The sequence below is a fragment of the Diceros bicornis genome, chromosome 14 (genome assembly GCF_020826845.1).
Source record: "Diceros bicornis minor isolate mBicDic1 chromosome 14, mDicBic1.mat.cur, whole genome shotgun sequence".
Classification (NCBI taxonomy): Eukaryota; Metazoa; Chordata; class Mammalia; order Perissodactyla; family Rhinocerotidae; genus Diceros; species Diceros bicornis.
The window spans coordinates 10,799,846-10,817,013 of NC_080753.1; the positions used below are offsets into that span (position 1 = coordinate 10,799,846).

The 17,168-nt window shown below is 38.3% G+C and overlaps 1 protein-coding gene across 17 annotated transcripts in view; it reads left to right on the top strand.

Moving 5' to 3' along the window:
• The window catches only part of DST (dystonin), a 441,352-nt gene that overhangs the window by 371,900 nt on the left and 52,284 nt on the right, over nucleotides 1–17,168 (top strand). For all 17 annotated transcript variants that reach the window (XM_058554118.1, XM_058554104.1, XM_058554107.1 and 14 more), the window contains 7 exons: nucleotides 92–418; nucleotides 929–1,013; nucleotides 2,437–2,678; nucleotides 3,636–3,842; nucleotides 13,874–13,993; nucleotides 14,184–14,291; nucleotides 16,081–16,299. In XM_058554118.1, coding sequence (XP_058410101.1) covers nucleotides 92–418; nucleotides 929–1,013; nucleotides 2,437–2,678; nucleotides 3,636–3,842; nucleotides 13,874–13,993; nucleotides 14,184–14,291; nucleotides 16,081–16,299 — 1,308 coding nt within the window. The remainder of the gene's footprint in view (nucleotides 1–91; nucleotides 419–928; nucleotides 1,014–2,436; nucleotides 2,679–3,635; nucleotides 3,843–13,873; nucleotides 13,994–14,183; nucleotides 14,292–16,080; nucleotides 16,300–17,168) is intronic.

A 17,168-nucleotide genomic window follows, 5' to 3' on the forward strand; every position in this document is an offset into this window, starting at 1 on the left:
ATTCCAAATGTCATCCTTTCGTTCTATTTATGTTTTCATTTTTATTTGTCCATTCTTTCTGTTTCTCTTTTTTTTTTTAAACTTTATTTAGGCCTTAGAAGATGACATCATCAGTCACAATAAACATTTACACCAGGCTGTTAGCATTGGCCAATCCTTAAAGGTTTTGAGCTCCAGGGAGGATAAAGATATGGTGCAGAATAAATTAGACTGCTCTCAAGTGTGGTACATTGAGATTCAAGAGAAAAGTCACAGCAGGTCTGAGCTCCTCCGGCAGGCCTTATGTAATGCTAAGATTTTTGGGGAAGATGAAGTTGAGCTGATGAATTGGCTGAACGAAGTGCACGACAGACTGAGCAAGCTCTCAGTCCAGGATTACAGCCCCGAGGGGCTGTGGAAGCAGCAGGCTGAACTTCGGGTATTTTGATTTATTTTATTTTGTTTTTTTTTTGTTTGTTTGTTTCAGTTGTTGTTCTTTTCTCAGTCTTCCTTATTTCTGTATTATTTTATGTTTGTTATGATTTAGGTGAATTGCTAGACTCAAAAAAGACTTGGCCTGTGTATACCGATTACTTTTAATGAAGTCACTTTTAAAAGAGATTGAATTTATTCAATAGCTAGATTTTTCACTTTTCATTTTGTTATCTTATTGTTGTGTACAGAGACCCATAATTAACCAGTCCTCCAATGTCCCCACATAGCCCATTTTCTGAAAGGGAGTGTCCTGTAAATTATGGTGGGTGAACATGGGACATGGCCACAAGGGCTAAAGGAGGGGTAAACGTGGGAATAATAATGAGTATTTGAAAATGTGAGGTGTTCATTCAGGTATATCTCTATGAAACCCAATTAAAATTCTCTAAGATTAACTAATGCTAATCCTTATTTAAATTTTTTTTCCCCCACAAAAATGATGCCTATGTTTTAGATTCTGCAAGAGGACATCCTCCTCAGAAAACAAAATGTCGATCAGGCATTACTAAATGGTTTAGAACTCCTTAAGCAGACAACAGGTGAGACACCTTTCAAATCACATAATCATGCTGTCAACATTTTGCGTTGCTTTCAAAATATTTTAGGGATGGGGGAAAAGCAAAACAGTTTATAATTTTGGGGCCACTCCAAGACTTCATTCTGGAGAATGCTTTAAAGACCGATCAAGGGGGTTTGGGAATATGATCTCACTTTTTTCTCATGATCTCACTTGAGTTCTTAATGGAAGTTGTGTGTATTACTCATAACACAGAGCGCTGCGGTGCAGGAGACGGACAGAGAAACCCGCGGCGGGATTACATTAGTTTTCCACTTGTGGAAGGCAGTTGTTCTAGATGAGCACGTAGGTTGTAGACAAATTTTTTAAATTTTAAGATAGATTGCATTCAGTGACACATATTGTGGCTATACCAGGCTTCGTTTCTCCATGCTTGAAATCACTAGGAAAACAGATACAAACTAACTTGTTTTAGTAATTCCTTTGGCCATAGGAAAGTTTCACTGTACCTATATCTAGTTCAGCCTACGTATGTGGTGAGGGGAAGTACAATTCATTATGAGTTGGAGGAATTCAATATAGTATCTAGAACCTTGAACTAGAAGTCTGAAACCCAGGACACAGTTTCTCTGTGTGTCTGAAAATAAGATAAAGTAAGGATCTACTGGAATAGTGTAGATGAGTTTATTGTTTTTATTATTTTTTGGTGAGGAAGATTCACCCTGAGCTAACGTCTGTGCCAGTCTTCCTCTATTTTGGATGAGTTGCCACCCCAGCATGGCTGAGGAGTGGCATAGGTCCATACCCGGGATGCGAACCTGTGAACCCAGGCCGCCAAAGTGGAGCACGCCAAACCCAACCACTATGCCATGGGGCGGGCCCCGAGTTTGTTATTTTTAGTGTATGCACACACACCACACACACACACACACACAATATACATACATACACGTATGCCAAGCACTATTCTAAATACATAGCAAATATAAACTCATTGGATTTTTATCACAGCCTTATGAAGTAGGTTCTATTCTTATTCCCGTGTAATGAGGAGTAACCAGGGGCACAGAGAGGCTAGGTATCCTGTGAAAGATAACAAGCTCTGAAGTCAGTATTTGACCCCAGGCAGTTATTAACCCTATGCTTGAAAACTGAAAGCACCATATAGATAGATGCAAAGGGGATGCTTTCCACATAACTGAGGGCACCAGAGCCCTTTCCGGTCTTTATCTTTGCATTTTCAGAGCTGTTTAGATTTGCCAGAAATCCTGGGAAAGATTATAACCTAGAAAAGGGCTTCTCTTGGGTCAGATCATCTTTAGAAAAATATTTCCCTTTTTTTTTTCCCCCCAGAATATCTCATCAGTGCACATTAATATCTGAAGAAACCCTCCCCCGACCTTTTCTTTCCTTTCATGAGATATAACATGCCTTTGAAATTTTAGGTGATGAAGTTTTAATAATTCAAGATAAATTGGAAGCCATTAAAGCAAGGTACAAAGACATTACTAAATTGAGCACGGATGTAGCCAAGACCCTGGAAGAAGCCCTGCAGCTGGCGAGGCGGCTGCACTCCGCACACGAGGAGCTCTGCACCTGGCTGGACAAAGTGGAGGTGGAATTACTTTCATATGAAACTCAGGTTCTGAAAGGAGAAGCAGCAAGCCAAGCACAAGGGAGACAAAAAGTATGCTCTGATTTATACATTTTGGATCGATTTGTTATCTTTTAGGAAGCCTTATTCATACAGGAATGAAATGATGTTTATCTCGTATCGTTACTAATGTGCTGAAGGGTGCCTTGGTGGGTGGGGACCCAACAGAAATTGGCAGTAGATCAATTGTTTAAACTTTTAGGAGCCCAGAGATGAAAACAGTGTATTATAATTTGTATCCAGAGTCTTATGATTGAGAGTATAGTTTATTACACAAGAGATAGAATGATGAAAACAGGAAAAAAAGGGGACATGATCATTGTTTCAGAGATACACATAATTTGGTTAGAATAACGATATGTTTATAAGATAGATGTGTAGCATCTATATATAGAGGTGGCTTTTCAAATTACATTGCAAAAGTGGTATTCTACCATGCTAATTGTTCTTCTGTTCAGAGATTTCAGCCTCTGTTTGTATCATCCCTGAAGTATGACCACATGTGGGTAAAGGGGAGTTGATGAGATCAGGCTCACGGAGCCTGTAATGATTCAACTGGGATGATTTAAAGCCAGTGTGTCCTCATTTTGAGGGTCACTTAGTTCTGGCTTGGACTTTCCTCTTTCTTTAACTTTTCTGGTACCTGACTACTTAGAGGTCCAGAAAGCAAAGAATAATACATATTAACTTGTATTTATTAAACTTAGTTTTATTTCCCAAATTTTAAACATTTATATTAAATTTCAAAGATAACATCTTGCCATGTTGAGAAGTGAATTGTTCTTTGGAACTTCTCAGGAAGCACTTTCCTTTTTACAAAATGGCTTTAAATAACAAAGGTTTATAGAACTTAACTGAAACTAAGGGGGCCAATGCCTCACATTATTGGCCTGCAAAAGACTTTAGCTCCAAGGACAGTTAAAGGAAAAGCCTGTTCAAACTCTTGAGCATTGCCCACAGGTTTGTATGTTTTCTTAATTCTGTTTTCAGGAACTGAAGAAGGAAGCTAAGAACAGCAAAGCCTTATTGGACTCCCTTAATGAAGTGAGCAGCGCTCTACTGGAGCTGGTGCCCTGGAGGGCGAGGGAAGGACTTGAAAAAATGGTGGCCGAGGACAATGAGCGCTACCGATTAGTGAGCGACACCATCACTCAGAAGGTGGAGGAGATCGACGCCGCCATTCTGAGATCACAGCAGGTAGGGGCAAGTGGTTTGTTGTCTAGGCAATAAATTTTCTCCAGTTATTCCCAGAGCCTTTACCTGAACAAAGATTTCTGTTAATAGTGTTTCCATTCATTTGTTATGCTTGAGAAATGAAAGGGGAGATTTGAAAAGAATCTGACTGGGTTACTTTGACATTTGAGAGCTTGGGCAAGGCTAATCTGGACATTGTTAGCAGCCATCTGCCTCCTGGTTTCCCAGACTTATCCTCACCAGATCGGCCACTGGGAAGATCAACCCTGCTTTCCTAACAAACTGCCTTTTGTCTGCATATATGCACATTGCTAATGTTAATTTGATGCCTTAGCTAAGTCTAATCTGTACGTGGGTAAATATTTGGAGTTACCATGTAAGTCAGTATTAACTGTTCATTTACATATAACTATGGCAAAGAGAGGCTGTGTTCTTTCTAAAAAGGGAACAGTTGTGTTGGTGATATAGAGTTTTTTCTGAAGATGACTGAAGGGGAAAAAAATGATAGTTTTTGACCTGTCTGCGACTCATACAAAGTTTATGGTTCCAGAGAGTCTTATGGGCACCCAGCCCTTGGCCACAGCTCCCTCAGAAAACTGGGCAGTGAGTGGGGTCCTGGAAATGAAGTTTATGATACATGTTCTGATTAACTTTTATTGAAATCTCTGACTGTTTACATTAAGTCATCAGACTCTTGCTGCAGACTTTCAGTAGCAGGGTTAGTGTAGTATTGCCTTGTCCTATAGAGCAGAGCTTGGGAAGGTATGTGACTAAGCTTTTACTAATACACGCCAAGAGCTAGAAACACAAATCAAGCAGACCGTGTGGGAGCATCCAAAATTAATTTTCCAAGGTTGCCGTAAAAGTATAATTTATATGGTTCTAAAGCAAAACGCTCCCTTCCTCATTTCAGTGTTGTTCTCTAGCATCACAAAAACTGATGAAATACAGTGATCGCAGAAGGCCTGCCTAAGAAATTTTTGCGAAGGAGGGCGTTCATGCCTGAGGAATGTATTTACATGACTCTGTTTTCAAAGTTTGGAGGAATTTGTATGCCTCGTTATTATAGGAAAATAGTGTGTTTTTTGGTGAAGTTTATTCAACTATATGAAAATACTGAATTTTTTTTACCAAGATTTACTTCAACATTTCAGAATTGGCACTGGAGACTTCTCTAAATAGCAAGACAGATATTCTACACCCTTGGGAGTAAGGTTTTTCTTGAGAAGTTGACTCTGTTTGGTTAGTTCAGTGAAGTAGGACAGTAATAATGTCAGAGTGACAGGTTAGCTCGTTTGGGTTAGTAAGCTCTGGCCTGTGCCAAGATCGTTAACTGTAGCCCAGTTCTATTGAAGGTTTTGCAGATGTTTTCTAAAGTTAAAAAAAAAACATAGCCAGGTCAGTGTATATCTTCTAGAACCCAGAACATATCTCTTTTAGGAAAATAACAATTATTGTGGGTTTTTTCCCTGATAAAATCATTCGTTATAGAAAATTTCAAGATTTTCTGAAAGAAGATATAAAAACTCATGGAAGAAAGGATGAGTAAACAATGTGGTCTCTATCCTTCCAGGTTCCTTTTGAGAGAGAGAGAGAGAGAGAGAGAGTGAGAAAACGTGTGTAGTAAAAGTATCTTACTACCAGTAGGCCAAACAGCTAATATTAGTGCCATTAATATCTTCTGGTTGTTCATGAATATTTAGTCTGTATTTATATGTGCATTCCTTTGAAATGCCTGCAAGTCTTCCAATGAAATACCTCCAGTAATAAAGAAAACCAATAAAATGCACTTAAGCCATCAAAAAGAAAAGAAATATCTCTAGTAAGGCTAAACAGACATGCAATTTAGAGCCAGGAGGAACATGTGCAGTGTGTGGGGAGGTGACTTGCCTGTGGTCCCACCGCTAGGACGTGGTGGAGTTGCAGCCCGAATTTAATCCAGATCCCATTCTGTCTCACTCTAGTGCTTCCTTATAAATTACGTAGAGAGGAAAAATACTGAGGGGTGATTTATTTTTTTTCTAACCTCTTTCAATAATCTGAAGGAAGGTGCATTATTGCAGCAAAATAGAAGTATGTAATGAGAGTATTTCCAACTATAAGGACTATGAGACATGGGAATGCAATATAAAAGGAATGATGCAAAAAAAATCTTTAGACCTAGATGTTAGCCACATATTTTGTACTGTCTGTTTTATGTTGTATAAACAAGTCGTGGACCATTCTGTGTCTTTTCTCCATCTGAAACATGGGCAGGATCTGACCACAGTCCATCGTTTTAGACATACCATTAGTCACAACAATTTGTTTTATTGACAGCTGCTTCTTCCCGGTACCCTACCCCCAACACACCCACACCCACAAGTGACGGGGTGAGGATGTGTGCCTTGGACATGACTGGGTAATTTTTAAACTTATAGATTTAATGCCTTGTCCCTGAATAACCTGGCTAAATTAAACTAGATTTTAAATAACTGAATGTTGTGTTTTCAAAGCAAATTTGTCTTAAGCTGTTTTGTCTTTTGCCCAGCATTAAGGTTGTTTATATACAGATCTACCTCCTTTATAATGTGATCACCTGCTTTTCGGAATTCAACAAATGCCTGGGACTGTGTGGACTCTCAGGCCAGTATCACAGAGTGTATTGACGTGAAAGATTCCAGGAAGACGTGGAAAAGAATTAAAGTTTGAAGAGAGAAGGGAAGGGAGCATACAGATATCTTCTAATTAGCATGTACTTTGTAACCACCCTGTAAAAATTTAGTTTTTAGGGGCCGGCCCCGTGGCTTAGCGGTTGAGTGCGCGCGCTCTGCTACTGGCGACCAGGGTTCGGATCCCGGGCGTGCACCGACGCACCGCTTCTCTGGCCATGCTGAGGCCGCGTCCCACATACAGCAACTAGAAGGATGTGCAACTATGGCGTACAACTATCTACTGGGGCTTTGGGGAGAAAAAGGAGGAGGATTGGCAATAGATGTTAGCTCAGGGCTGGTCTTCCTCAGCAAAAAGAAGAGGATTGGCATGGATGTTAGCTCAGGGCTGATCTTCCTCACACACACACACACACAAATTTAGTTTTTAAAAAAGTTCTGATTTGTCATGGTTAGATTTTTCGTATTAATCCTATATCACAATAACAGTCTTAAAAAGATGTGCCATTGAATTTTTAAATCATAGGGCCAAGAGCCCTATGTAAATTTGTCTGATGTTTATTATTATTTGGGAAATAATTGAACAGCCTCAGTGATGGGCAAATGAGTGAGGGCTATATGCATTCAGTGCTACCAGTCAGAAGCCCCTAAATCTGATTTTACAGATTTGCAGCCATCGATATTCTGAAGAAGATATTCTTTTTTGAAAGAATTGGGCCCATTCATTACTTTTAGGAGAAATCTGAGTGGAGCAAGGCAGCTTAGTGTAAATAGAGATGGTGAGTTTTATTAAAAAACAGAACAAAATGGCTGCCTCCTTGTCACAGTACGTGCCATTCTCTGAGTTAGAAACTGTACATAATTTTGCGTGTTAAACCGACACAAAGTAACAGATCTTTGTTGCTTTTTTCTCTAATTGCAAATTGATCCAAGTGGATTGTGTGGCAATGGGGAAAGGCACTCTTGCTTAAAAGATGTACAGACTTGTGGGGCCAGCCTGGTGGCATAGCGGTTAAGTGTGTGCGCTCCACTTCAGAGGCCTGGGATTCACAGGTTCTGATGCCAGGCGTGCACCGACGCACCGCTTGGCAAGCCATGCTGTGGCGGCGTCCCGTATTAAGTAGAGGAAGATGGGCACAGATGTTAGCCCAGGGCCAATCTTTCTCACACACAAAAAAGAAAAGATGTACAGACTTGTAGCCTGAACTCAGACCACTGTCATTAAACCTGGGAGCAGTTCACTATCCTTTGCCTTTTATAAATGTACAGTTGTTGGAAACTGCTAGAATGTGTGTATCTCACTGAGTCTGGGAATCCTAGGCACTGTTTGGCAGTTCTGATCACTTGGCTTATTTTAGCAGGCCGTAATGATCCCGTTGTAAAGGCACATGAATTAGTGGTTTGGGTGCAGTTAATGTAAACAGCTCATTGGGTCATTGGGAATCAGCTGTGGAGAAAAATAACACCTGTTTATTTCTTTTAATGAACTAGGAGGAAACCTCCCCCACGGAAGTGAGATTTGTTCAGACCCTCCAGGTGTTGGGGGTGGGAAAATACGGGTTGTGTTACGAATAATGCAAAGCAAAATGGAAGGAAATGCTAATCAAAAGCAAGTGATAAGATCCCCGCCAGGGGAAGGGAGTAAAAGGATGTCTTTGAGATTAAGGTTTGCTTATCACTCTGTCTTTCTTCAACCTCTATTTCCACTTAAGAGAAACTTTCTAGATAAGTACCAAAGCAATTTGTCAGAGATCGGAGAAGTGTTTAAGTAGTAAGTTTAAACCTGCTACTTATTGACTGTTGTGGTATTCGAGCCGTTTTTGGTGAAATCACATAAATATTTTGAGTTCATGAAGCCCAAATTGTGTACAAGCACAAGTGATACAACATGGTAATTAGGAGTGCAGTTTTGGGGTCAGATTGAAATCTCAGATCCAACATTTACTAGCTGGGTAATCTGGTGAATCAGTTAACTTCTGTCTGCCTCAGTTTTCTCGGCTGTAAATGGAGCTAATGGTAATACCCACATTATGTCAGGACGAAAGGAGATAGTGCGTGTTAAGCGCTTAGACCAGTGTTTTCAGTAGAATGCTGGCTGTTACTGTTTTAGAGAGTGTTTTTCAGGAATATTTAGAGCTAGCCAATTAAAATGTCTTTCACTAACTTGTAGGAAATTTCTGAAACGCTAGGTCAACTATAATAGGAGTTACGGTAGCTAAGGTTGATAGTTAGACCCCGCTGATGATACCTATTGAAATATTTCCCAGAATGCAGTTATGGATGTTCAGATTATCTACAATGTATTTGAAGTCAGTCTTTCCTACTTGTATGAGCAGTAAACAAGTTTATTAAAATTTGGTCTACTAAACTTGCTCTCCATGTTGCTCACATGTAAAATAAGCAGTTTTCATGGGCCGTTAGAGATACACACATTAAATAGTCATTCGAAAGAGTCATAGACCTAAATAAATGCCTTGCTTTACTGTAGATTGCTTAATGTAGACCCTGTGGCTATTCCCTTTGTTGCTGAACAATAAATATTTGCTAATTTAATAAAAAAATTTCTTAAAAGACAGAAGGGAAATTTCTGCTTGAAGTCTTGTTTTCTTTTAGCAGAGCAAATATTTGCCTTGGTTAACGAAACAATGTTTGAGTTTCAGCTTTCCATTTTGGCAACTTAGATGGTATCATCCTGCTGTTTTTCATTGGTTACTTTTTTTTAGAGAGAAGGAGACATAGTATTAAACTAATATTAACACTAAGAGCCTGGCTTTCTTTATTAGGACTGTCATATAAATACTAAAAATAGCCTGAACACAAACAAGAGGGGTGGTGCGTCACTTTCTTCTTTCAAGGACCAATAGAAGAAAAAAACATTGCTGTTAAATTTTATTCTGATATCTTGCAGCATTTACACTCAGGTAGAAGGGCCTGGACTGCTTTTCTGTTTTGTGCTCTTTAAGTGAATCACATAATGAAGTTCTGCCTTGATGGTTCGTTGTACATATACAGCTTGAAAGCTAATACCCATACATAAAAGACTTTTCCCCTTGTTTTTCATATAGATTTTTTTTCCACATCTGAAGCTACTGAATTAGTTGATGAAATGTTTTTTACTTTTTCACATTGATTAATAATTGCAAACGAGTAGTTCCGTTTGAAACTAGGTAACATCATAAAAGTTATTGAACCAGATCAAGTAGAATTTTTCAGATGGTTTGTCAAGATTCCCTCTGTAGTCCACATTTTTCTGATTTGTCCCAATAGCAGAAAAAGTAGTGAATCAGTGAACAAAACATTTATTAACTCTACTGTGTGCAAGCCATGAGCCTCTTTGATAAGTTTTTTGAAAAATGTGCCTTCACTAAAAAATAATGTTATGGGAAATATAGGAAAAATAAGTAGTCCTGCTGGAATATATAAATGTTCACACAGTCACTTTAGAAGTACTGCCCTTATATGGGAGCTCACCCACTCTGATGACTAAAGCTCTGAATTTCTATCTGGAACAACGTTAGCATGTCAGTGATCCTCTTAAACGTGACAGTCGAAGGAGAGCCTAGGGTGACAGATGTGTGCTAATCAGCATATATAATTCTGTGACTGCATAGTAGTCTTAAAGCAGCCTGACTTTGCATCGTTTTTTGGTTATGTTGGTGTATATTCAGATTTTGTTCAGGTAGCACTTGTCGAGATTGTTAGGTCAAGGTCTGTTAAGCCATATCTTCCCTTTCATATCCTTATGCAATTGAGTTGTTAAAGGTAAATGTAAGATTATTAGTTTAACTCCTATTATATTTCTGATTTGGGCCCATTATTTAGATGATTATCTAATTTTTTTTTCTATCTAAACTGTTGACTAAAAGAAATTGACCTGCAGATAGCTTCAATGTTTGTTTTCATTCATCATTTAGTAAAAGTAAAAGCAAGTGGGTTCATGATATATAGAAAAAAATTTTCATAATAATTTAATATTATTATGTATTTTTCATTTCCATAATTTGTTATTTTTTTATTTGTGAGATTGAAACCATAACAATACTCTTAAATCAGAGCTGTTAATGTTTGTGCCAGATTCCTGCTGGCAGGTTATTTCCTTTAATTAAGGAAAGTCCACTGATAAGCTTGACAAATGTTAGTAAAAAAATAAATTATATCCCGTGGTGATGAGGGTACAGCAAAACTCTGCTTACAGGAATATAATTAGTACATCCTATCTGCAGGACACCTTGGCAGTATATATCTAAAAGAGAAAATGCGAATAGGATCTTATGGATGAGAGGTTACCCACACAGAGTTGTTGTTGGTTAATTAACTTGTTTTAAGATAATTGTAGATTCACATATAATTGGAAGAAATAATACAGAGAGATCCCACTGTGCCGTTTACTCAGGTTCCCCAATGGTAACATCTTGCTAAATTATAGTCATGCGTTTCTTAACAATGGGGCTGCATTCTGAGAAATGCGTTGTTAGGCGACTTTGTCGCTGTGCGAACGTAATAGCGTGTACTTACACAAACCTAGTCGGTATAGCCTACTACACACCTAGGCTATATGGTACTAATCTTATAGGACCATACCACGTCTATTCCCTCCTACCTCTCCTCCCTCCTTAACTTGTGGCAACCACAAATCTGGTCTCCATTTCTGTAATTTTATCATTTCAAGAATGGTTGAGTACTTTTCAGCCAGAACCGCCTTCTCCTCTCCTTCTGGGACTCCACTGACGTGAATGTTGAATCTTTTATTGTAGTTCCACAGGCCCTTGAGGCTCTGTTGATTTTTTTTTTTTTCCAGTCTATTTTCTGTTATTCAGATTGGCCAATTTGTGTTGTTCTATCTTCTACTTCACTGATTATTTCCTCTGTCCCCTTTGTTGATCTCACCCACTGAGCTTTTTATTTGTTATTATATTTTTAAGTTCTAAAATTTCCATTTGGTTCTTCTTTATATATTCTGTTTTTTTGCTGAAACTTACTATTTTGTTGCTGAGGCCTTCTGATTTTTCATTTGCTTCAACTGTGTTTGAAATTGCTCATTGAGGCATTTTTATCATGGCTGATTTAAAATCTTTGTCGAGTAATTCTAACATCTCTGTTATCTAGGTATCGACGTCTATTGATGATCTCTTTTTAGTTCAGTTTGAGATCTTCTTGGTTGTTGGTGTTATGTTATGGGTCTTGGATCTTAAACTTTCTGTTTTAACTGGATTTCTCTGACACCACTCTGGCAGAAGAAGCGAGGGTGCTACCAGGTGGAAGTAGAGGTCCCAGTTCCCCACGAAACTTCTCATGACACCTAAGCGGGGTGCTGCTCATTTCTGCTGGGTTGGGAGTGGGAGTTCCAGCTCTCCAGGTGGTCTCTACTGACACCACGGTGAAGGTGGCTACATTACCACTGAGCGATGGTGAAAATTCTGACTCTCCACTAAGCCTTCTCTGACACCACCCCTCAGGAGAGGAGGGGCAACTCATTGCTGCTGGGTGGCAGTGCAAGTCCAGGCTCCCAGCATGGTCTCTATTGACACTGTGAGCAGGGGCCTTAGTGTTGGCCAGTGGGAATGAAAATTCCGGCTCCCTACTTGACCTCTCTGACGTCAGCCTGGCAGGGGTGTAGGCACCTTGTTATAGGCTCACGAGGGTAGAAATCTAGGCTCCACATTTGGCCTTGCTTGGCATGGGTGGGACCACAGCTTTTTTCTGTGGTGTTTGGTTAGAGCAGGGCGGGTATTGTCTAAAAGTTTTCCGTCTTGCCAGGGTGCCCCTTTCCTGGTCCTTTGGCTAGAGAGAGCTGGCTTTGCTTAGGGCTTTGTCTCTTCCTCTTGGTGTTTCTGAGTAACCAGTTCTCCAGTATCCAGTCTAGGGTATGTGAGGCAAGAAGAAAACCCAGAGAACTCACCACTGTGTTGTTCCTGGGAATCCAGGGTCCACAACAGTTCTGCTCTCTCCTCTCTCCTTTCAGAGTCTTCTAATGTATGTTTTATACACAATGCTCAGGGTTTTTTAAATGTACTTATGAGGAACAGGGAGAAGTATGTCTGTTCCATCTTCCCATGAGTCTGCATAGTGTTGCAGAACGTATGAATTATTTTACAGTCCAGTTTCTTATCTCTACCTTTCCCTCCCCTCACCTAGTTATTCCCCCACCCTCATCTAGATTTCCAGATTCTCTTGAAGAATCAGAAGTTCTGGCAGTACAGGACTTGAATACTCGCAATTGCAATTCCCCATTAAATCTTCCAGCTGAGGTCATTGTTGGTTACCATTTATCACTGGTGCTTGTGGTGTCACTTGCCCACTTGATTCATTTCTGATAACTGCTTGGCCCTGGAAGGCATTGGTGTTTATGTGATGCAAAATATTGAAAATGTTCATGCTCTTTGACTTGGTAGTCAACTTCTAGGAATCTACCCTAAGGAACTCATTAGAGATGCCAACGGAGATTTGTATACAAGAATATTCATTACAGGATTGCTTATATAATGGCAAAAAAATGCAGAGAGCTGAAATGAAAATATCCAGGTATGCTAGAATACAATGATGTTATTTAAAAATCACATTTAAAAGAATATGACATGGGAAACATTCATAATAAATGAAAAAGCAGGATATGAAACTGTTTATACAGTATTATCCCAGATCTTTATAAATCTTTCTCAGCTTCTGGAAGAAAATGCACTAAAATACCAACAGTATTGACTCCAGGTTTTAATTTTCTTCTGTATATTTTTCTGTACTTTATGAATTTCCACCATGAATTACTGTTATGATCAGGAAAATAAAATCTCTCAAAATATTTAAGAATGCTCTTGAAAATGTTTCCTGCTATTATTAAATGAGATGTAAAAAAATTATATGTGAGTCATTTGGTGGGGGTATTCTCTGCATACCTAGAGACATATTTTATACATACGCTTATACACACGTAGTATAATAAAGGGAATATTTCATTCTTTTTGCTAGGAATTGTGTGCTTTGATAGCAGAATGCTACCTGCATATCATACGGGTTAAAGTGATGGAGGAAATTAATGAAACATGGTATCCAGCTACTGACTTTCATAGCTGTTCGATTTGGTTAGGACTTCTAAGGAGAAAATTCTTATGACTACCAAAAAGAAGGCAACAGTGTTAGCTGTCCTCAAATCATTAATGCAGTCTTATGGATTTAACATGTTTTAAGAGCTTGTATTTAATTACTCTGTGGAAAGTCCTCCTTTCTTTATAACTTCAATCATTATCATGAATGATTTCAGGATGCTATGAAGAGATAAGCTCAGATTTTCCACTTGTGTAATAAGGATATTTAAAAGAATCCTAGATAGGTATTTTTCTGGCACCAGTTACAGGAACTTGCTGACCTAATTATTTATCTTTTGTTTAGTTTGACCAAGCGGCCGATGCTGAGTTATCCTGGATTACCGAAACAGAAAAGAAATTGATGTCTCTGGGTGACATCAGGCTTGAGCAAGACCAGACCTCTGCTCAGCTGCAGGTTCAAAAGGTGAAGAAGTACATTTCCAATTGCATCTAAATGATTTGCTAGTGCAGTCCAAGTCTAGAAAATGTGCTTGCGTGATTTACTTTGCAAGACCCTTCTCGTGTAATTTGGTATTTTTAACTACTTTGCCTAATTGTTTTCGTTTTAGTCATACACTCTCTTTTTTTTTAATCTTTATTTTGGTAAATCACAGACATTCACCATGGAGATTTTGAGACACAAGGATATTATTGATGAACTCGTTAAATCTGGACATAAAATCATGACCACATGCAGTGAAGAGGAAAAGCAATCAATGAAGGTATCATCTTGTCTGTGTGACTGGTAGTGCGACTCTTGAACGAATGCCGTGTTTAGCTTTCAGCCCTAGAAAAGCACTTTTCCTTTATCCACAGCTGCCATTTAAACAGCTAAATTGTTGGTCTTAAATAAGGCATTTTTCAAGCTTACAGAATGACAGTGAAAGGCATATTCCTTAAGGGAATCATCCTGGGGACAATTTTCTTAATAGACAGAAAAGCCATTAAGGCTTGAGCCCTTGACTAACTGGCACGTGTTAAGCATTCAATTAATGGTAACTGTATTCTCGCCATTAATATCAGTATAAATTGTTATTGTGTGTGTCAACTGTTGTTTATATGCTTCAGGAACATTTTGGCCTCTTGAACTGACACAGAAACCAAAATATGTGGTTCTCGCTAATGCTGAAATCCATTCTGTATGAAGTAAGCTGTATAGGAAAAAAATGAGCTGAGTAATTAAGGAAGCCTCCAGTTTATGTAGTTTTAATGATCCTTTAAATTGATAGAAAACCAGCCACAGTAAAAATGTTTCGTTCAATTCATATTCAGACATCTGAGCAGCCTAAAGAAATTGATGTATATTAATGCTTCTGGTAGGAAAATATCCCCATGGCAAAAGACATTATACAAATGTCTATGCCTAAGATCACGTTTTAAAGGGTATGCACTGCTTTTCAGGTATGCCATAGACAAAGAAATTGAGTGTGCACTATATATTGATACTTTCCCTCTTTTATTTACACTCTACAATGGCAATTTACTTGTTCATAATTCAGTTTTTTCTTTATTATTTTTGCAAAGATTCTGACATGAAAAATAACAGATCACCATGAAATAATCTGTGTCACTCTGTGGTTTATTAGATTACTATTGTGCTTTATCTTCTGCTATTAGTTTATGATGTGAATTTATACCATAATCTAGATGACTGTGACCACCCATAAAATCAGTGGACAGCATAATATTCTACTTTGATTCTAATAGATATATATAATTAGTTTTGTTGACTAGCACTTCCTCTTAACGATTTCATTAGTGAAAGGTAGTCTTTGTTTTTTCGTGAAAGTAATGTAAGTGTTGCTAGACTCCATATGTGAGATTTGTTTTCAAAGAAAACCTTATGAGAATGGCTGGAGAATTTTGCTTCTTATTTTTGGAGAGCTCAGTGTCTTACTCATAAAAACTTGAGACCTTGCTTATTTATTTATGTTTCAGTTTTTGTCACCTAATATTTTTTTTTTTGAGAAGTTCTCTGTGTCATTCCATGATTTTTGATGACTGCGTAGAATTCCATCATATGAATATATCATATGTCATCATATGAATATATCATATATCTCTGTGTCATTCCATGATTTTTGATGACTGCGTAGAATTCCATCATATGAATATATCATAATTTATTAGCCTGATCTCCAATTGTTGTACTTTTCAGATGTTTCCACATTTTTGCTATTTTTTACATATAGATAATTTTTTTTTTTTTATTGCGGTGAGAACACTTAACATTAGCATACCGTGGGATATTGTTCAGCCTTAAAAAGGAAGGCAATCCTGCCGTATGCGACAACATGAATGAAGCTGGAGGCCCTTTCTTTAATTTAAAAAGAACTTTTTTGTACATAGAAACAGTTAAAATCTAAATAACCTTTATTGATTTACGCATTTAACATATGTTTGAGTGTCTGCTCTGCACCAGGTGTATTGGGCTGGATAAAACATTCTGGAGGACATGTGCTGTTTGGCCTGCCTGACCAGTTAAACCCATTTCATCATCTTAATTTCCAGAAAAAACTGGACAAGGTGTTGAAGAACTATGACACCATCTGCCAGATAAACTCAGAGAGGTATCTACAGCTAGAACGGGCACAGTCCCTGGTTAACCAGTTCTGGGAAACATATGAAGAACTGTGGCCGTGGCTGACAGAAACGCAAAGAATCATCTCTGAGCTTCCTGCCCCAGCCCTGGAATATGAAACTCTAAGACAGCAGCAGGAAGAACATCGGGTAAGCTCAGTGTCAAAGAGAATGTTGTATTTCCCATTAAAAGAGAATCATGATTTTTCTGATTTTTTTTTAATGCAGTTAGACACCTTACATGATTAGGACATTGTGTTCTGGTCTGTACAATTTGCTTCCCTCATAGTTGCTTACCTGTTACCCGGGGTTACAGTGAGAAGTGTGCCCAGCGAGAAGACTGGTGCGGGCGGACCATGTTGTGTGTGTCATCAATTACATCACAGCTTTTATAGAATAGTATGCAGTATAAACCGTTGGGGTACAAAAACAAAATTCCCATTTTAAAACGTTAGAGAAGTAAGCTTTCAAAGTACTTTCAATTTATGCATGTTGAATTGCTTTCAGTTTACACGTACTGAATGTTTTATACTTTATATGTAGTGGTTAGAGCCATCTAGAGTATAAGCGAAGAGTAGAAATATATGGAAACAACATTGTACAGACAAGGCCATTGAGCTTGGATAAAATGTGCAATATAACAAATACATCAAAACAGCAATATGATGAAAGCTAACTCTATGAAAAGCAAAAATGCTGAAATATAAGGACAAATGGTTTCCCTTTTTTTTTTCACTTTATGTCCATGGAACTCTTGAAGTTCCCTGTTCCTATAAGCGTATAGGAGTGAACTAGAGAGTATTTTTACATCTACAAATATATCATATTTTAAACATATCTAAAATGGCATTATGAAGCCCTCCTTTCAGCAGTCACTTAAATGTTAACGTAGCTTAAAATTTTGCAAGGATTTGAGTGAGAGAGGGTTCAAGACTGTCAGAAAAAAATCTGGAGTTCTTGCTATTTATGAACTTGTGAACCTAATTACTCTCCCAGATCTGTACAAGATGTACTCTGAG